The sequence below is a fragment of the Bufo gargarizans genome, chromosome 2 (genome assembly GCF_014858855.1).
Source record: "Bufo gargarizans isolate SCDJY-AF-19 chromosome 2, ASM1485885v1, whole genome shotgun sequence".
Lineage (NCBI taxonomy): Eukaryota > Metazoa > Chordata > Amphibia > Anura > Bufonidae > Bufo > Bufo gargarizans.
This window is the reverse complement of record NC_058081.1, coordinates 674,393,416-674,415,161: the sequence shown is the minus strand read 5'-3', so window position 1 is coordinate 674,415,161 and position 21,746 is coordinate 674,393,416. Positions and strand designations below refer to the sequence as shown.

At 39.9% G+C, this 21,746-nt stretch overlaps 1 protein-coding gene across 1 annotated transcript in view; it reads left to right on the top strand.

The window, feature by feature from the left end:
* ZBTB16 (zinc finger and BTB domain containing 16) overlaps nt 1-21,250 on the top strand; it is a 116,073-nt gene extending 94,823 nt beyond the window's left edge. The window contains exons 5-7 of the mRNA XM_044282283.1: nt 9,502-9,672; nt 15,471-15,638; nt 16,380-21,250. Of these exons, the coding sequence (XP_044138218.1) occupies nt 9,502-9,672; nt 15,471-15,638; nt 16,380-16,609 (569 nt within the window). The 3' untranslated portion in view covers nt 16,610-21,250. The remainder of the gene's footprint in view (nt 1-9,501; nt 9,673-15,470; nt 15,639-16,379) is intronic.
* The last annotated feature ends 496 nt before the right edge of the window (nt 21,251-21,746 follow it).

The following is a 21,746-nucleotide window of genomic DNA, read 5'->3' as shown; positions in this document are numbered from 1 at the left end:
GCGTTTGTGCAGATCCATGACGGATCCGCACCAAACGCGAGTGTAGCCTTACTGGAACGAAGCAGCAGGGAACAGACGAGGATGGTTTTTTCACCAGGTACAACGCACTGCAGTTTTACTGTTAAGTCCACAAATCTGCACAACCCTTTAATGTGTTAGATTCTAATGAGAGTAATTAGCCTTTGCATGCAAATGTTTTTTGTTTTTTTTTTCCCCCATAACAATCATTCAGGCTCATATTTGACTAAACCTATCTGCATGTGCAGGACTGATCCTTAGTGCTTAACTTTTCAGTCCAGTCAAGTTGTGCAGAGGAGAGTACATCAAGGAACCTTTTCTCAACAAAGCTGGCCATGGTCTGGTGTCCTGTTGAAATCTACCTAATGATTTAATTCCTTAATATTTGGATGAAATAATTAGGATCCTATATGGATTCTCTAAGGCCAATTTCACATGAGCGTATTAAGTGCAGTGCGGGAAGCATGCTCCTTGTGACTGCAGAATTTCCTTCCTGTGACGTGAAATCATTGCATTATAATAATTTAGAATGCTTTGTGTTCCTGCTCTGCCTCAGCAAACCCAAATTGTACTTGCATAATACCATCAGTACAATTCAGTACAGCTGTGGTCAGGCACAAACACACAGCATTATAAATCATTATAATGCCATGAGTTTGTATCACAGGAGGGGCTTTTGGCCCGGGAAATAGTTTTTTGTACGCAAGAGGGCAGCCATCTTGCCTGAGCTGCTGTTAACAGCATTTAGAGATCCGCTTTACAGCAGCTACCTGGTCCATAGGAACCTGTATACTGTAGATGTTCATTGACTTCTATGAGTTTGAAAACAACAGATCTTACTTAGATTCTATAAGTGATGCATAGACTAACTCCCTAAAAGAACTATTAAAATTTGCACAACATGAAATGTTGACTGGTAGAAGTGTTCTATAAGAAGATTGTGACCAAACATCCAAACTGACGGACCAGAGCGAGTCCTCACATCACTAATAAAAGTAAGGGTAATGCCGCCTTCAGAAAAAAGACCCTGCCTCACTTAGCATCTTATATTCTAGATCTTGGTTTCTGATCTCTCTACTTCTCCCTATGAACCACAGCAGATGAGCTCTTCGTACATTTCGTGTACGTTACCCATAGATTAGCGCTATGCTCTCTGTAAAATGCTGGACCTAAGGATGACTAAATTCTGATGACATTCATTGCACTTGCCCCGCATAGTCATGTAGTCCTAACCTTAGTGCCGCCATTTAAATGTCTTCTGTCCCAGCTTTTAAAGCTATAGCATTCCAGGGTTTGACAAATATGCCATGTAACTTGACAGGACATCCAAAATCTCAACAGTTTTAGATGGAAACCTAGACATGAAACCCTGTCGTTCATTTAGATGGCCACTCCATTCTTTATGGAAGATCTACAGTTAAGGTTTTCTTTGTATAAGACGCTGGAAGGACTTGCAGTAATTGCTCTTCAACAAATGTCTACAGTGCCTTGAGCACATCAGCTGCATATATATATATATATATATATATATATATATATATATATATATATATATATATATATATAATATATATATATTTTTTTTCTTCTTGCCCCGTAAACACAGCCAGAAAGGGAGGGGAGGATATGGGGTGAAAGGAATAGTAAAAGAAAAGGTACTCTGCAGAAGTCACGCTGCCCCCCCTTAACACTTCCACCCGTCCCCTCTCCCTTCCTCAGTATGAATCTGCTGTATCTCATTCCAAACACTAATTCCAGTTTAATTGCCACTGGCCCCGAAGCCTCTTCAATAGGAGCTAACAAATGGTTTGCAGCCCGCAAAGCTCCGTCAGGCTGCATTTTAAACGAGGCTCCTTCCGTCCGACTCGCATGCCAATGAGCTAGCAGAGAAGCGCCATGTTTACTAATTACCCACTCTGACTTCACGCCACAGACTGCTAGCTGGCTGGACCGTCTCAACTATATCGCTTTGGTGCGACAAAAGAAATTGTAGCCATGAATAAACTGAAGGACTTTTCCTCCATAACCCTTGAGATACCTACTAAAGCTGAATTATGCCATAGAGCGGATTGCGTTTCTGCCTCAGTATGAAATATTCAGATTATCTGCCGAGATATCTCTTGTAGAGCTGTATACTTCATTACTTCATCCTCCTTACAGCCCGTATAGGTTTGTTATTCTGTCATGGATCCCATAGGTTGGTATTGATATGGAGCTGTACGATACAGGTTCGATGTGTCAATCAAGATGGATGGATACCATAATTGCCAACAGTCCTAAATTTTCAGGGACTGTCTGAAAATTATAATTCTGGCAGTTTTGGATCAAAAATGATTAGGGCTTAAGTAAACGCCACCTATAAATGGGTAGTCCCATGTGGTTTGGGGGCTTTCCTGGGACGGGACATCACGAATATAACCACTGCAAAGTTGGTAGCTATGGACACTGCGCAAGGGGTTGCTACCTTACTATAACATAATCCTTACACCTAGACTGTCACTGAGTGGCAGGTCCCGCAATTTGTAGGTCGTCTAAGAACTGATAACGCCACGCAACAAAAAAAAACTTTTCGTCTGCTACTGGGCAAAAAACATTTGTCCTATACTAAATCGAGTGTGCGGATTACAAATCCGAAGTCAAAATTGTTGTAACACGTCACAAAATTTTGCTATGCAGAAGTATGCCTAAATGAATTAAGCACTTGGAAAGCATTGAATAATTTTGAACCGAACGAGTTTTACTCCAACAATTCCCTGATCTACATCAAAATTTGCGTAGTAAACAGAGTATGAAAATGTAATGGAATAACAAAATTACAAAGTCTCGTTTTTCAGTTTAAAAGTCCTACTTGAGCAAGGCCCAGTACTGTTAAAAGTGCTTCAAGCATCTGCTTTTGTGTTTGTGAACGGTCATATTTTCCCATTGCAAAAAACAGCAGTAGTCCCCCCATCATGTTGGGATTCCAGCGGCCTTGATACCTGTTCTCCATGTTCGTCACTTATGTGTCCCAAACTTGGTGGGAAAAAGTCAAGATGGGAATGTAAGAAATGTACTTTCAATGACATTCAGCAGCCAAGTTGTTCATATGCTGTAAGCATGTTGTCAGCATAGTTTGCAGCTCGTCTGTTCCCAAGGAAGTTCTGCACTACTAGCACAAATGCATCCCAAGCTGCAAGTTCCAGAGGGTTGAGTTTTGTTCTGAATGTGACATCATACGTTAGTTTGTTGATTTCGGGGCCAATAAAAATTATGGCCTTTATTTTAGCATCGGTTTTCAGTGTGCTAAACTTCTCCTTCAAATACTGGAAACCATTTCCATCACGATCAAGTGCAATTACAACATTTTAATGTTTAATGTGCAGTGGTGGAAGATTAACTTGAAGTTGATCGACCAGTGATTTGTGTTGTACATTGACCAACTGTGTGCTCGACTCTGAGAGTCCACGGTCTCATTTTGTAACGATTGTTGTCATTACGACTGTTCCAAAGGCACAAGAAACACATGCTTTGTGTACCCTAACTGTAAGCCAAGCAGCAGTGCTACCACTTTCAGGTCAGCACAAATTTTCCATTTATGTTCTGAGTATTTGATCATTTTCAAAATTAACTCCATAGAAGAATGGGTCTCTTTCATTCCAACTGCATTAGCCAATGGAACAAATGGTTTTTTCGTTACCATTGTGCAACAAGACAGCTTTCAAACTTGTTTTGTTAGAGTCTATGGATAGCCCCCATTGATCGGGAACATGTGTACCATCTAACTCAGTCATAAGACCATTTACATCCGTACAGAAACAGATCTCTTTCCATTGCATAGTATGCAGCTAACTTGGTGTGTCGATGAAGAAAGTGTGACGTTGTGGTGCCTCGTTGTAGCAAATTCCATTCCTGAAGTCTGGAAGCTAGCAGTTCTGACTTTTCTTTACCAGATCATCTAAGGGTACTTTCACACTAGCGTTTTTCTTTTCTAGCACGGAGTTCCGTCAAAAGAGCTCAATGCCGGAAAAGAACTGGTCAGTTATATCCCCATGCGTTCTGAATGGAGAGATGCATCAGGATGTCTTCAGTTCAGTCTTTTTGACTGATCAGGCAAAAGATAAAACCACAGCATGCTACGGTTTTATCTCCGGCCCAAAAAAAGGAGACTTGCCTGAATGCCGGATTTTTTTTTTCCATAGTAATGTATTAGTGCCGGATCCGATATTCAAAATACCGGAAGGCTGGATCTGTCCTTCCGGTCTGCGCATGCGCAGACCAAAAAAAGGTGAAAAAAATAATGCCGGATCCGTTTTGCCGGATGACACCGGAAAGACCGATCCGGCATTTCAATGCATTTTTCTGACTGATTGGGCATTTTTAAGACTAATCAGGATCCTGATCAGTCTTACAAATGCCATCAGTTGGTATACGTTTTGCCAGTGACGGAACTTCTTGCCGGATCACTCTGCCGCAAGTGTGAAAGTAGCCTAAATCTGATTGATTGGCTCAGCAAGTGCGGCTGACCCTCCAGTTGTTCAGGATCAGGAAATACATTGTGACAATCAACATCTTCATAAGGATCAGAACCGTCTGTTTCAATTGCCGTTCCTGTTGTGGGAGGGTCAGGCACTGGATTCTCTACATTGTGTGGTATTAGTTTGAGAGCAAACTCAGTCAGGATACACAATTTGTGACTTGTTTCTCTTTGAATATCCGTCGATTTTAGTCATGCAAAAGTAACAGTCTGGCAATTTTTCTGCTCTAGCCAAACCATAGGCACTGCAAAAGCCATTCCTTTTACCATTCAACCACTGCGTTAGCCCAGAGTAACACACAGTGCAACAAACATGAGGTGCCCAGCTTTTATCTTGATCTCCAATTTTACAGTCAAAGTAATACTTGTAAGCAGGACGCACTCGCTTTGTCAGATCAGAAGTAATGTATTTGCATTATCATGATTAAGAACCACTGGGTTCGAAACGCATAGACCGTATTGGGGCTTGTACTCTGAGGATTTTACCGCTGTACACTTGGTTTATGGAATAAACATCAGTTTAAGCACGAAAAATCGAGGTGCTGGATATCTTCTTTCTTAAGTAATGTATTTGCCACATATGTAGCAGAAATTGTCTGGATCGTTAACACATTTGCGTTTATCCATCTTAAGTTTTAAAACTGATAGCACTATAACAGATCACTTTATCAAAATCTGTCCAGCTTGCCTTATGTAATTACTGCTGACATCAGCCTGAGTGTGTCCGGACAGGTCTGGACATGTCCATTGGAATATCTCCAATATAATGCATTAATATTATATCTGAATAGGCTTTGCATGTATAACTTAAAATCTAGACGTGTCCGGCAAATTCAGAGTTCATATTTGGAATCGGCGCGCTCATTTTAGTATAAATCACATGTTTTTCTCTCAGTAGCAAAATCATTGTGTGGTGTAATCGGAAAACCTAAAGGTCTAACCCAAGCTTGTTTTTGGAGCCAAAACAATGGACTGCATTATAAAAACAGAAAGGTAGCATCTGTCCTTAATACTTGCATTTCCTTTATGATCCAAACCTCGTTTTGACTTCAAAAAGACTGCATCAGGGAACCTGACCATGGCAACCCAAGTGTGTGGGCATCTTTTGAAGTTGGGTGGCCAGATATAGCCCTCAACCTTGGACATACTGGGGCAGGGTTAAAAAAATATATATATATAAATAAAAGAAACACTGTCATTATTGCCCATAGCAACCCATCATAGTGTTACTTTTTATCCTTCAAAAGCCGTAAATGAAAGCTGTACTGTGATTGGTTGCTATGGGCAACAAATACATAATTTATGAAAGTGAAACTAAAAAAAAACACTCTGCCAAGTGTAAAATCTTTACTGGAGTCAAAACAAAGCAAAGTATCAAAAACGCTAAATCTTGGGGGAAGCCACAGCTTCCAAGAGGCGGTCGGTCCATTTTGTTCCCAGCAGCTGCCATTTCTTTTTAACCAGATATAAATGTGTATACTTAGAGCCCCTAAGAACAAAATGCGTTCGTTTCTTCGTATTCTCCAATGACTTTGTCTTTGGAGCTTTTTAGATTCTAATTAAAAAGGTAAAAAAAGGCTGATTTCCTGCTAAATGAATGGTATACATTACTCTCCCCTCGGTATTCCGTTCTTGCTGCTGTGTGGCCCATTGTTCCCAGTACAGTATAGGCCTCTTGCTCAGACACTATTTTGGTTACCGTGGAAATGAATAGCACGCCGATTCGAGGCCTCTCTTTCCATCCTGTATAAAATGTCTTTAAAAGCTGCTTAATTTGTAATCTTCTTCTAAGAGAGAAAAAGCCATTAAGACGTCAGCTCCCTGAATAAGCCTTGTGCCTGTGTGTGTTTATTTTAATTTATTGAATACAAATTTTCGTAGCTTTTTTTAGGGAAGAAAAAAAAAATCTAGAGAGGGTGGAAAAACACCCGCTGAATAGCAAATTCTACAAAGAGGCAATTCTGGGTAATTTCACCATGAATAGTTCAGGATGAACATTAATTGTCAACATACACCCCTTGCGATAATGCAATTTTTATCTCTTAAATCGTTTGCGAGCAGCAATTAATTGCATCAAATAATAGTATACATTTAGCATAACAGGGCAATTATGTTTTTCTAGATGGAGAACAGTGTAAGCACAAAAAAGTGGTTTTTGAAGGCGGGTATTTTTTGTCTTAATGGATTTTATGTTTGTGCTTTTTCACTTTTTTTTTTTTCTTTGTGTTTTTGTATTTGTATACTAATGACTTTGTGCGTATTTGTATATAAAACAGGGTTTTCCCTCAATACCCTTTAGAGGTTTCCTTTTATATGAGCAATAATTACATGTCCATTATGCTCTACCTCAAAAATGTAGCCCTTCACTGTGACCTGATATATACAGATCGTTTCTCAGTCATTTAAAGGAAATGTGTCACCAAAAATTATCTGCCAGATAAAAGCAGATAGTGACGCGTCTCCTTTTTTCTAATCTTTTTATTTTCTGATTGTAAGTTTATTTATTTTCTTTCCTGAACGTGATTATGGGGGCGGCCATCTTGCCTGAGCTGTTCTTAGCAGCATTTACAAAGCATTAAGAAAATTTGCTTTTCGGCAGCCCCATGGGCCATAGACCCAATGGTCAGGAGGGGACCTCATTGACTTCTATGGGAGAGTTTTCTAGGCATGATCTGTGCCTTGTGCAGAGCTCATTGTGCAAGGAAAGAATAGATCAGCTTTCACAATCGCCTACTGTGAATGGTGGATCCTGTCTTATCTATACAGAGGTGTTATCTGCCATTCTAATCCTGACTGTAATATATCTGTGTATAGATACGCAGGTAACTGCACTAAAGTCATCTGTACAGACCAAGAAGTGGCGCCAATTATTTAAATTTAGTTTTGTTTAAATTTAGATACTGAAAAGGTCATTTTCTGATGACACATTCCCTTTAAGTTGCTCTTTGAGGTAAAATCCCCTTGGAAGGTTTTAGCTGTCCTTAGAGGAACCTGGTGTGGACCAAACACTTTTTAGTGGCCAGGAGTAAGGTCTACTGCAAGAAAATCTACCCTAACAATATTCTAAATTGACTGCCAATAAAGCAGGGGTTTCTGGTTTGAATTGGTCCTTTTTAATACGCTCCTGCTTATATTTTGGAGATCTGTGGGTACAATATACCAATACTTTCCCAGAAGATTCTGCCAAACCTTTAACTGATGCATTTACATCTCTGCTCTTTCTGAGTTCCATTGTACACAGGGGACATCTAATCAGTGACTGACAACTATCTATGTGTACACAGATATTGGAATTAGTCACTGATAAGGCGGTCCTTTGTACAATTGAAATCTGAAAGAGCACAGTTTTAAATGCCTAATTGACACGTTTTGCTGAATCTTTTCCAAGAAAACTATATATCAGTCTGCTCAGCTCATCCCGCTCTACGACCAGCTGCTGGCATTTTGCACTGACAAGTTATCTTTTTAGATTGGGTTCATACATGATTCCATTCTTGTAACATTTATTTATTGTTCTCTTTATTTTCATGTAATGGAATACTTACCAACGTTGAAGTTGGTAAATTCTGGGCATCTAAAACCCATCCCTGGGAACAGGCAAACTCCACCCAGAAACGCCCACTTTTGGGCGGGGTTAACATTGGCCCCTTCCCATTTTCGGCCAGGACAGTCCCGTCAAATTTGGGACAGTTGGCAACTATGTAATGTTTTTCTTTATAATCAGAATTTCAAATAAATAATGGTAAGCTCAGTGGCTAGCACTGGTGCCTTGCAGTGCTGAGCTCCTAGGTTCAAATCAGCCCAAGGCAAGGACAACATCTGCATGGAGCTTGTATGTTCCTTCTGTATTTGCGTAGGTTTCCTCCCACACTCCAAAGAGATACTCATGGGAAACTTAGATTGTGAGCCCCACTGGGGACAGCAAATTGTGAAAATGTCTGTAAAACCCTGCGGAATACGTCAGTGCTATATAAGGGAGTAAAATAAATAAATGAATTGAAGATCTAAAATATGGCACAAAAAAGGTCTATACTCACTTTTTAAATCTATATATGTGCTGGCTGTCACACATGCCAACCATATCCATAGAGCTTCATTAAACCAATGGAGGCCAAAATGGTGCATTTTTGTCCTCCACCGAGCCAGTATACCAGGATAGCACATTGCACTGTGCTATTCCATATGATTACAGTGAAAAAAAACATATACCACGTGGAATACGTTTTTACAATGGGACCATTTGGGTAATATATCCCACCGTATACCTTTTTACAGTTGGAAATGTCACAGGCCTCCACTGGACATATAGATCGGGTGGTTTATCCAGCATCTACAGTACATCAAAAATAGGTCATTATCATGATGTGAACAGGGCCTAAGTATGTCTAATATATATTAAAATATATATATATATATATATATATATATATATATATATATATATATATATATATATATATATATATATATATATATATATTGTGTGTGTGTGTGTGTAAAGTTTTGGGGCTGCTTATTTATTAAGAAAATTTAGCACTAGTCCTGGTGTCCGAGGGGGCCCCTGGTCCAAAATTATAAATGGCATATGGTAGGTGGATGCATTGTTGCATTATGGGATAGGAGCATCAAATTACTCTTTAATGTTGACCTTAATAAATTATTTTGTGGTGTCTGGTGTATCAATCCATGTCTATGGAGCAAGATAATATATCAGACTTATGTCAAATTCTTGGGGCATCACCTAGTACTGTATGAACACCATCATAGTACATACTGCAAGTGGCTACCACTGTTCTTAAATGAATATGTCGATGACCTTCTCGGCAGTGCATAGGTTGGACACGAGGCTTCTATAGGAAGACACAAAGCTGGCTGCAGCATGCTCACTGCTCCTGCTGTGTCTTCAGAATTGAACTTTGTAAGTGGTGTAGAACCTGTAAGTGACATCCTGTCATCTCTATTTCTTCCAGGCTCTGATATGGCTGTGTTCTGTCTCCTCTGTGGGAAACGTTTTCAGACTCAGACTGCTCTCCAGCAGCACATGGAGGTCCACGCAGGAGTGAGAAGTTACATCTGCAGTGAGTGCAACCGGACTTTTCCTAGCCATACCACACTAAAACGCCACCTTCGCTCTCACACAGGTAAGGAAACATATTACAGTACCATGGACAGCACTGTTCAGTATATTACTGCTTTAGATTGTGGAATATCCATTTACGCATATATCTATTGCACAGAAGTTAGGTCATTGAAGAAAAGGACCACCAGTTATTGCTTAAAATAATTCCATAATTAAATTTTATTATCTGAATTGCTGAATCGCTACCAGAGTAACCTTATGATAAAGTAGGCATCTAGGGTGGTGACATTCTCCACATCTTTCTTACTATATTGCGAGTAGTCTGTAAAATCGCCAGCTACCACATAACACAAACTCTGTTGACACATGGTAAAGCCATAAAGATGACTGTATTGGAGTATATATTCAAAAAAGAAATGGGGATTCGGCTTTTAGCTTGACACTCAATATGACAATAATAACCATTGGATGCAAACTAAAGCGGTTCAACCTAGACTTCATGTCGGCCGCTTAGTGAACCCATGCAAATAGTCTGAGGGGACAGAAGCCTAGGCGAAAGTGACCAGCTGTAAATTACCAGGGATACTATACAATGATCACCAGTAACATTAAAACCTCCTACCTGATATTGTGTAGATTTGTAGATTCCCCAATTACCAAAACAGGTCTGACCTTTTAATGCAAGACCTCTGGAGGTGCCCTTTTGGTATCGGGCACCAAGACGTTGGCAATAGATCTTTTAAATCTGTCAGGTTGTGAGATGGGGCCTAGATCAATCGAACTTCCCAAAGATGCTTGATCTGGGGAATTTGGAGGCCAAGTCAGCACCTTGTCATGTTATGATTCCACTCCTGAATAATATGTGCAGTGTGGTGGGGCAAATTATCCTGCTGAAAGAAGCCAGTGCCATTAGGGAATGCTATTGCTATGAAGAGGTGTACTTGTTCTCCAACAATATTTAGGTAGGTGATACACGTCAAAGTAACATCCTCACGAATATCGGGACTCATAGTTTCCAAGCAGGGCATAGTCCAGAACATCACATTGCCACTGCCAGCTTGAGTTCTTCCCTTGGTTCATCCTGGTGCCATCTCTTCCCCAGAAAAGTAACACGCGTATCTAGTCGTCAACATGATGAAAACGTGATTCTTGCTACTGTGACTGCTACCCTTTTTCCATTGATCCTTGGTCCAGTTTATATGCAGATGTGCCCATTGTGTAGACTCTTTTGGTGGTGGACAAGGGCCAGAATGGGCACTTTGACTGCTTTGCAGCTACATGGCCCCATAAAGCAAGCTGTGATGTATTGTGCATTCTGTTACCTTTCTATCTTAGGCAACAGTAATTTTTGAAACTGGCTGACCTGTTGCATGTGCTCTTGGCAGCTGAAGGCATCTGTGTTGGTCCCATGTTAATACAGCTTCTGTAGAATAAGAGCAGATGGGCTAAGCTTTGGCCCACATGCAAATTAGTGCCTTGGGTGTTCACGACTCTGGCTTATGTTCACCAGTTGTCCTTCATTGGACTACTTTTGGTGGGTACTAACCAATTCATACCAAGATCACCCACAAGATCTGCCATGTTTGAGATGCTCTTATCTAGTCACCCAGCCATGACAATTTGGCCTTTGTCATAGTTGCTCAGATCCTTGTTCTTGCCCATATTTCATGCTTCTATGTCGACCTTGAAATCCAGCTGTTCACTTTCTGCTTAAGGTATCCCACCCCTTGACAGTTGCCATTGTGATGAGTGAATGCTATTCACTTCACCTGCATTGGATTTAATAACTTGTTATGAACTTGCACATATGAACCAAGAGTTTCATCTCCACTGGTTTTTGTATTACTTGAGAACTTCTCACCAATGAAATCCTGTTCCAACCATTTGATTACATAAATAGTGTCTTTATTACAGAAACATCTCATTAAAATGATCTAAGTGACGTTTGCATAATTCACGGCAGCCCTTTTTATTCTCTACCACTGACCAGCGCCTGACATTTTTCTCTGGTGAGAAGGGTAGAAAGTGTAATAGGTAGACAATTGATCCCCCCTCCTTGTCTTGTGCTGCAGAGCGGCGAGTGCTTTCATTAATAATGCAAGAGGTGTCTTCAGCATGCGTGCCCAGTCTGTGTGCTTAACATCAGCAGCTGTGTTTGATAGCAAAGCCACTGTCAGCCTCCTGGCATTGATTTAGAAGGACTCTTGATGCACTATCATAATAGCTGTGCAATAGGGGTGAGAAGGAGTTGTGGTTACGGCCTCTCTTCTCGCCACGGGGGCAGTCCGATTTGTACAAAATAAATTAAAATGTAAATCTTTGGCAGTGATAAATTTGAACCACACAGAACACATTTGTATTTGCCCCATCATCTGCACCAGGGATGTCATTTGATGTTCTACAGAACTTCTTTAAACTTTCTTCTTTATATTATCCCATCACACGAATACTGTGCAGGCTGGCAGAAAGGATTCTCTGATGCTGCCACCTTTCATATAATTGGGAACAACAGTGCACTTTGGGGCGTTTATTGGTTTTAGGTTTCTTCCCATTTTTTTTATTTTTATTGACCTATTATATTCCATCAGAGCTGTGGTGCACAGGTAGTCGGTGAGTAATTTGAAAAGTTTCTGCGACGTGAATTTGGAGACCATAGAATTGCCTTTTTGAAATGTGGTAAGGGCATGAATATGGAGAGTCATCAGCACTTTCATTCAACTTGAAAAATCCAACTAGGAACCGCTGTACTTACTCGGAGGAGTTCTTAAGGGTGTTCATAAGGCAGTATTTTGGAGCCAAAACCAGCAGTGGGTGCAAAAAGGACATTTTTAAGGAAAGCCTGCTACTGCCATAAAAAAATGAATGTGTGATTTCCAGCCTAAAGAGGAAGTTTGCCTAAAAATATCCAAAATGGAGAAACATTCTGGTGACACACACTGTCCAAATGCCACTTTTGTTTGGCCAGATGCACCTTCCCTCGGCTTTGACAGCTGATTGCTGCGGGTTAGAGGAGCCTTATTAGTTGGCACCTTCTAGGTACTGTAATTGTTTTGTCGTCCTTATTGCTGAACACGTTGACAAAATGATGGATGGTCATCTGTTTCTGAGAAGCTAATAACTCAACAATTTCCACACCCCTCATTCCAAAGAGCTCTTCTGCCATTAAAACATCCTGTCTGCAATTTTAGTAGTACTCAAACTGCTACTGAAGAACCTGATCTCCCTCACCAGCCATTGACCCAAGATCTCTGTGTGGATGGTGTATGTATAAATTAAACAAATGTAGATCGAGAGATGATAAATTTTCCAGAGATTCATGATAAATGCTTCTATCAGACTTTCCAGGTCCCTATGCTCTTCAACTCTTCTCCTCTCTTCTCCAGTACAAACACTTGTTTAACACAGTCATGAGAGGCCGATTATGCATTACTTGATCTTAATTATATACGGAAGCCTATGAAGAATTACACATATTAGACAGATTAGGGGCTGCCGTCCATATTTGCAGCGGTGTAACACTTTCTGATCTACTCCTGGATACAGATGATTAGAAGTACCTGTAAAATTTTATTTGTGTTTTTTTTTTTTTTTTTTTTTTTTAATCAAATGTTTATAGTTGGGGAGCTGGAAATAAGGAGGGTAATAAAAGAATACAAGTAGATAGAGCACATGTAACCAGGAGGACAATTTATGCAGAGGCACAGCCGCGGTCTGACACCAGGATAATGAAAAAACGTAGGTCATTGCGGATGACTTAAAGTCTCCGGGAGTCGGAGAAAATGTATGAAGCAACGAGAACATTACACGCTTGGCAGGCCGGCCGAGGAAAAAATACAGGCGCCCTTGTTCCCCCGCCGTAAACGCAAGGGCCTCCGATCCGCAGCCCGCAGAAAATTGCAATTACAGTGACAAGTGGAATCAGTAATATTTTAAATATTCATGAGCTGGGGCTGCAGTGATCAATCTGGTTTTATTGTCCTTGCTCTGCCTTCTGACATAAATAAAGAGCCACGGGCCTGTCACCCTCTTTATTATATTTTCTGTCTCTAGTCTTGGCTGAATGCTGGAGAGGATGTGTGCCACATAAACAGGGTGTGTTCATGGATCATTGTCTGCACACGTATGCAGCAGATTATTATTTGTATTTTACTAATATGCAGGGGCATTGTGCCAACCAGTCTTTTCTACCCAGTTATGCCTTTGATACCAGTATGGAGTTGATATACTTGTATGTGCATCCTTTATTCCTTCTATTAAAAATCTGACAGCGTATGTGTTAATTCTATGGGTCTTTCCAACCTGACAGCAAGGCGTCCATTGTTTCACATCTGCGGCACAGCTCTCCAACAGGCTGTTCCAGAACAGAGTGCTGCGCATTCGGCATTGCCGGATAGTGCCACCTGCCCACTGAATCCCAGGCAAATATGCTGAGATTTGGCCGGATAAAAACCACTGCACCCAGTGGCTTTTGTCTGGCCTATTCCTGGCATTCTCTGCCAGAACTGCCTGCCGGAGAGCTGTGCCGCCAACATGAAGCTAGCCTAATCCTTCGGGTCCAACCAGTTTTGTGTTTTGTCGTCGTCCCCCAATTTCCCCCCCCAACAAAGGGGACTATTGAACTAGTTCAGACAAATCCAGAACAGTTTTTTTTAAGCCCTTTATGTATTTTGTGCACTTGTCTTTTCACACCAGGTCTAAAAAATGGGTTGGGAAGGGGACAGGCCAGCAAGCCCGTCTCATTTACCATTTCTGTTTAGGCATAGAAAATGGTCTAAATGTAAGACAGCATGAAGCCGGCTCCTCTACATAACTTAGGCAGATCCACCATCAGTGTAGGGCTGTATCAAGACCGGCGTCTAAAATCTAGTAATAGAGTTTTAACTTAGGCTACTTTCACATCTGGTTTTTTTTCTGGATCCGTCATGGATCAGCAAAAACACTTCCGTCATGATAATACAACCGTCTGCATCCATTATGAACAGATCTGGTTGTATATCTCTAAAATGGCCATGACTGATCCGTCTCTAAAACCATTGTAAGTCAATGGGCGCCGGATCCATTTTCTTTTGTATCAGAGAAAACTGATCCGTCACCATTGCCTTACATTGTGAGTCATGACGGATCTGTCTTGCTCCGCAGGACACACTAAAAACCGCTGCTTGTAGCACTTGTGTGCGTTATGGGAACGCATTGAAATGGAATGTATTCTGGTGCGCTCAGTTCCCTTCAGTTCAGTTTTGTCCCCATTGACAATGAATTGGGACAGAACTGAAGCATTTGAGAACCGGCTATTGAGAACCTATGATGGATCTCAATAGCGGAAAGGGAAAACACAGATGCGAAAATAGCCTTACAGGCGCACTTCTGGTTCCAGCTGTTTTGCCCACTTTTATATCCAAGTAGCTTGAGCCCTTAGAAAAGACACCAGAGGACTGTCTTGTGATAGCACCTGTAAGGGAAAACTTAAAGGGGTTTTCCAGAATTTAAATGGTGATGGCCTATCCTCAGAACATGTTATTAATATCTGATAGGTTAGGGGCTGACTACCAGCATACCTGCCGGGAGGGGTCATCAAATCCATGGGTCACGTGGTCTTTCTGCAGCCCTCTCCTATTCAAGGGAGTGGGATTCCGCCTCAATGCCAAGCACAACCATATACAATGTACAGCGCTGTGATTGGTATACTATAAAGAGGTCGCAAAGCACCGCAGCCCACGTCAAACAGCTGATATTCGGGTGCTATGAGTTGGAATGATCTGAAATTGATGACCTTTCCTAAGGATGGATCAGTATTTAAGCTCTTTATTATTTTTTTTTATTTTTTTAACTAATTCAAATATAACTTTTCTTGTATTTTAGGTGATCATCCATATGAGTGTGAATTTTGTGGAAGCTGTTTCCGGGATGAAAGCACACTGAAGGGCCACAAGCGGATCCACACGGGAGAGAAACCGTATGAGTGTAACGGCTGTGGGAAAAAATTCAGTCTAAAGCACCAACTGGAGACACATTACAGAGTTCATACAGGTAACTTTTGAAGGGCCTCATCAAAGATAGAAATTCTATTTTGGTAGGAAACTACTATAATCAGTATAATGCTCAATTAAGAGTTGTTCCACGAACATATTCAGCAGTTTTCATACCCAACACCTGGATCTAAATACTTTTGTGATTCCGTTTAATTACTAGGTTATTCAAAAAACTATCTGTATAGTGCCACCTGCTGTTTGTTCTTTTTCATATTTCTGTGTCCTCCTCGCACATGTTCAGTTCCATCCTTCAACTGCTTGCTGAGCTGTGATAGGCACAGAACTGGTGCAGAAAGACCACGACTTGTGATGGGGAGAGAGCTGCCACAGAAAAGACACACCCCTGAGCTGCCAGTTTAAAATAAATATAGCAGAGCAATGAATGGGGAGTTCTGTAGATCCCTGTGAGGAACAGGGCTGGTTCTAGCTTTGCTAGAAAGAGATTGTCATGTACTATATGATATCTGATTTTCATTATTTACATTATTCATGGGAACCCCTTTAAAATGGAACTCCCTGACAGATGGGTCACATTAATATTAATTTATATGACTCCAGCAGGCACATGAAATCTCCACTTGTTGTCTCAGGATGATCGCCCATCATTGGAGGAGGGGGGTTTCTCCACTTGGGGTCTAACTTATAATCACATACACGCTATAGTTGCCCCTGAGGAACATTTATTGTGTTAAAATGTATTGAACTTTCACCTAATCATGTGCTATATTTAATTTAATAGGTGAAAAACCATTTGAGTGCAAATTATGCCACCAGCGTTCACGAGATTATTCTGCCATGATCAAACATCTCCGAACCCACAACGGAGCCTCTCCTTACCAGTGTACCATCTGTCTGGAATACTGTCCCAGCCTATCTGCCATGCAGAAGCACATGAAGAGCCACAAACCCGAGGACATCCCTGCTGACTGGAGAATCGAAAAGACCTACTTGTACTTGTGCTATGTTTAATGGGAAAACTCAAATTGTACGGGAGGTGTTTTTGAAAGTGATATTGGGAAGGTCGAGCAATACAAACCTCTAGAAAAACAAAAGAGCAAAAAAATCAAACACATCCATCCTTTTGGCTTTTTTTGTGGAAAGCATAGTCCTTTTGAAAAGACTTGCCAACCGTTTGTTTCCTCTCCCCTATGTTCTGTGGGTTTTGCCGCATTGTAAACCCGCGTTCCCGATCATTCGTGAGAATAATCTATAAGTTTACTTTCCAGAATTGGGTAAAAGATTAAGCCTGAAATGGTTTTCACATGTCGGAACAGTTCTTTAACCCAGTATGGTTTCTGTACCGAACCATAGCAAATTTTTGGATTTCCAGAAATTTTCAAAACTGAAACAATTGAATTCATAATTATAACAAAAATAATTTTGAGTTTTTTCAATTAACATTTCATCATCTCAACACAAGTTTTAGATTTGGCCTTATGATCTAGATTCTTTTGGGATGATTATAGTGACCAAACCAGGTAAACTGGATTGTATAAAATGAGTATTTTACTCTAGTATGGAGCATAAATTGTAATACCACTTGGTATTCACCTGTCTTTGTAGCACTGAAGGGGGAGCTAAAGCCTCCTATTTAGGTTTGCCCTCAATCCACTTAGTTCAGTTTGGACGTAGAGTTGGTTCTTATTCTTCCTCAAATCCATCCACCATTTTCTTAAGTGATGGAAATGTGGTGGTGGTAATGGCTAGGAAGAGTTTTGAAGCTGAGCACTTTGGAAAGTACTTATTCTTCATAAAAACGTAGGCTAATTCATTGACTTGGAGGCAACTGACAAGGGATGAATAATAATAATAATAATAATAATAAAATTTAAAAAGTTGGGTGTTATTGTGATATTCATTAAAAAAACACATAGAATCTCTTTCTTCCAAGTCGATGGCATCCTGACCAAACCTTTCAACATTAGAGCCACTATTGTAAATGGATGTGTTTGGTTAATTTGTACATTTCCCATTTCTCCATATCAAAAACAAATTGAATTCCCAACATCCTCTTGTGACTCTGCCATCATGTTTTCAGAGGCCAATTACATAATAGGGGGCTGCTTCTATGTATATATTCTGATTGTTTCATTTTGTTGTTCTGTTTAGCACATTTGTACTTGAATTTTTATTTTTTATTTTTGATGACCTCATGGTTAGTGATGCCTAATTTGAGGCATTTTTGTTTCTTTTTGACGCATTGTATGAGAAATGTGCCAAATTGAGAGAGGGCAGGATGGCAGTGTGTCATTTTTCTTTGAACTGTTTTTGTTTTGTACCAAATATGGTATTAAATCTAGGGTTGACTTGGCCCTTTTGCATTACACTTGGGCTTTTTTTTATTTTTTTTTATTCATGAAAGCTACCTCTTAACCCGTCACCGAAAGAGATACCTACAACACATTTTAAAACAAATGCTTTATAGGGCCCTCTGACAGTGAATGGGTTAATTATGTTATGTTAATTTTTTTTTTCTATGCCGTTCCATGTTAATATTATTTTACGCTTAATGAAATTGTTATATTCATCTCATATTTTCGTGGCTATTTTGTTTTTGTTTTAAGATTTAAGCTGCATTTATATAAAAATAAGAGGTGTAGGGGATTATTTTGTAGGTAGCCTTACTTGGAAAATGGGGAATAACAGAGGAAAAATATAATGACCTTTACGACAAAGGGGCCAACTCTTTTTGACTCCTTGGTTGTATAAAGGGGCTAGGATACTGCTGTTGTCTTCTGCCATTTTATCTTTAAAAGTTGTTTTTGGAGGGTTAAAATGGCTCCCCGTGTTAGAGATGTTTTATTGTAGCTCTCAGAAGTAGGGAGAGGGGGACTGAAGGATCCGTGGTTTAAACTTGAATTTGTGAATAGAAGTTTAGATGTTTTTTTTTTTTTTGTTTGTTTTTTTATAATCATAATGTGAAGGTGATGAAAGTATTAACTCTGTTGGCAGATATAAATTTATATTTTTCACTGTATGTATCAGTGCTGATTCGTGTTTAAAAGATGTTAGCCGGCCAAAATCTTCAAGGCAGAAATGTAAAGTGTTTTATGGTTTTCCTCACCAGACACGGGGAAAAGGGATTATAAAAAGTTGTTCCACAAAGACGAGCTTTTTTTTTTTTTTTTTTCCTATCTCCTCCCTAAGCGGTATGCTCGGAATTTTCTCCTCCTCTTCCTCAGAACTTCACAAAAACATGGAATATTGTTAGGGGAAGGGCAAATATACACAGAGTTGTGATATTTTTGTAATATTTGTTAGTCTTTTTGTCAGTTTTGGGTCTACATATTCTGTATATCTATATATATTTTTTTGTAATGTGAATCAGACTCTGTGCGTATGTTTGTATACACGCATGGTCAAGCCGTACCCTGCGTGTTAAATTGTGTTAAGTCATACAGTATTGTGCATATTCAGAGACTCTGCTTCTAGCTGGCATTGAAATGTAACCATACAGTTTTCCATACTGAACCCTGACAAATACTTATCTTAGCTGACATTTGAAAACTTTTTTTTTTTTTTTTTTTTTTTTTTTTTCCTCCTTGTGACCATGTTCCCACAATCTGGATGTGGCACATTCCTGTTTTGCCCTTTTTCTAAAATCTGGAACCAGATGTAATAAGGTGTAATGGAATATATTTCTCTTCCCAAAGTTTTAAAGAAGACCATGATGCAATTTTTGGCAAACCCCCCCCCCCCCCCGAAAAGTGTTGATGTGTCTATATACAAGATGTTTCTTTCCTTACCTTTCCTCTTTGCTTGAGATATCTTGAGATTTGAGGCTTGAGATGAACAATTTTGAGCGAAAATTTTTTTTTTGCCTGATAGTCCTCTCTTCATGAGCCGGTAGTCGGGACAGTTATTGGGAAGTGGCGTTCGATCACCCAGTGAACAAGGAAAGGCCTGTTCTTCAGATGAAAGAATCATTGATGCGGACACCAAAATCATAATTTCTGGGCAGCAGGTCGCTGTGTAAGCAGCAGTATGCTGCCCAGAAACACTGAATCTGTATAGAGACGAATGATCGCAGCAGCCATCACTCATCTCCATACAGTACAGGTGATTGGTACATGTAAATGCAGCTCTCACCTCTGCTCATGATCAGACAGTTATTGGGGACTAGCAGTTTGTTCCCAATAATTTCCTGGACAGTTGGCCTGTGTAAAGGGGCCTCTACTGAAATGTGTTTTTTTGTTTTTGTTTTTCAAAGCTGGTCAATGCAGACCATTAGGGCTCCTGCACATACGGTTTCGGTCTGCATCCGAGCCTCATTTATTTTTTATTTTTTTGAGGATTGAATCAGCCCATCCTGTGTGTTGTCCGTTCTGCGGCCCCAGAAAAGAAAAGTAGAGCAGGTCAGTGTTGTCTGTCAAAAATAGGACTTTTCTCCAGATGTGGAAGAAAAAAAAAGGCGGCATGCTCACAGCCAGGATCTATATTTTGCAAAACTCTTATGGCCCTGCTCATGAGGCCTTAGTCTTAGAATATCATGAGTAAAGAAGAAAGCTAAGGAAGGACACATCTATATTTTTCTATAGTCTCCTTTTTTGGAGACTTCAATGTACATGGGTCTTTAAAAAGATTTGTTAAAAAATAATACAAAATAATTGCAACAATATTGACAAAACTGAGTGGATGAAAACAATGAAAAAATAAAACTTTTATATCGATATAATTTCGCATGTTTTATGTGTGGGCACTCTTCAAGAAAGGGAGTCTGTCAACATGAAACACTTAAAGCAAAGATAATGACTGGTATGGCTTGCAGAGTGTAATACAATGGTACCTTTCTTTTTTCCGTGTGTTGCTGCATTTCTGATTGAAATGCTTTTCATCTAATATGTAAATGAGCTGGTAAGTGCAAGGAGGATGGACCCGAGTCACTTGAAGCACCCTAGCTCTACTGCTGTTCCCTTCAAGCCACTCCCTGTTATAAATGATTGACAAGATCACAAGTCTGAAGCCTGCACGCTGCAGTATAATCTTGAGCGGTACCGTTCCTTTCTCCCAGCTAGGAACAAAGTGCTGTTCTACATGACTCAGGTGTGAGATTACAGGGCAGGGCAAGAGGAGACTTCAGACCAGAGAATGGAGTCGCTTGAAGAGAACAGCATCTGAGAGCTAGGGTGCACCAAGATGCTGGAGCCCACCCTCGGTGCACGTAACAGATCATTTACAGATTTGTTCAAAAGTGTTAAGTGTTCATTTTTTATAATACTCTGCAAGCCATACCAGCCATTATCTTTTGGTTTAATTGCATATCCATTTGGTTGTGTTTGTGCCATGTTTTTTGTTTTTAAATGCCAGCTATATTGTCAGAGAAGGCTTCTTTAATTCTTTGTGCCTAAACTTTTTTTTTTTTTATATGAAAAATAGAGAAAAATCGGTAAAAAAAATTTGCAGGAAAACTGAGTCCAGCTACCAAACGTGTATTAATTTAAAGAGAAAAGAATATCTGCTGCAGTTTATCACAATTGTTCTGACTGTACGAGAGCAGCGTGTTTTGGATAGAGGATCAGGAGTGGCTGTACTACAAATTCATTCCGAAGCTGTAATGTTTTGCAGTCTCCCTTTTTTTTTTTTTTTTTTTTATTTTTATTTATTTTTATTGGCCAATTAAAAAAATAATAATAATCGGAGATCTGCTGATCTCAAATTCTGAAAACTAGGTAATATCCAAGGACATACCTTCTTATTAAGAAAGCATTTCCATAGCTACTGAAGTGGACACAATTTAGTTTCATTTTTCAAAACGTATACCAGGTCTTTTGAGCTTTTTAAAATATTTATTTTTCAAAAAAATTAAATAAAACACATAGATAATTTAGTGTTACAAAAATATTCTGAAATACTTAAAGGCAGATGTGGTGTTTTGAGCCCTTCTGTTCCTTCGCCTGTCTTGTAGACCTCTTATAATTTCAGGTTAGTACACAGAAAGGAAATTGGTTTATCAACAGGAAGCGTATTAAAGAATACCTCCGTCTCTCGTGTAACCACAATGGTTACATTGTTTTTTTTCCTCATCACCTGGTATTGAATGCAGCCCCTCGAAACCTGGTCAGAAGAATATGGAGAATGTCCCTTGACCTGTGCTTTCATAGACTAA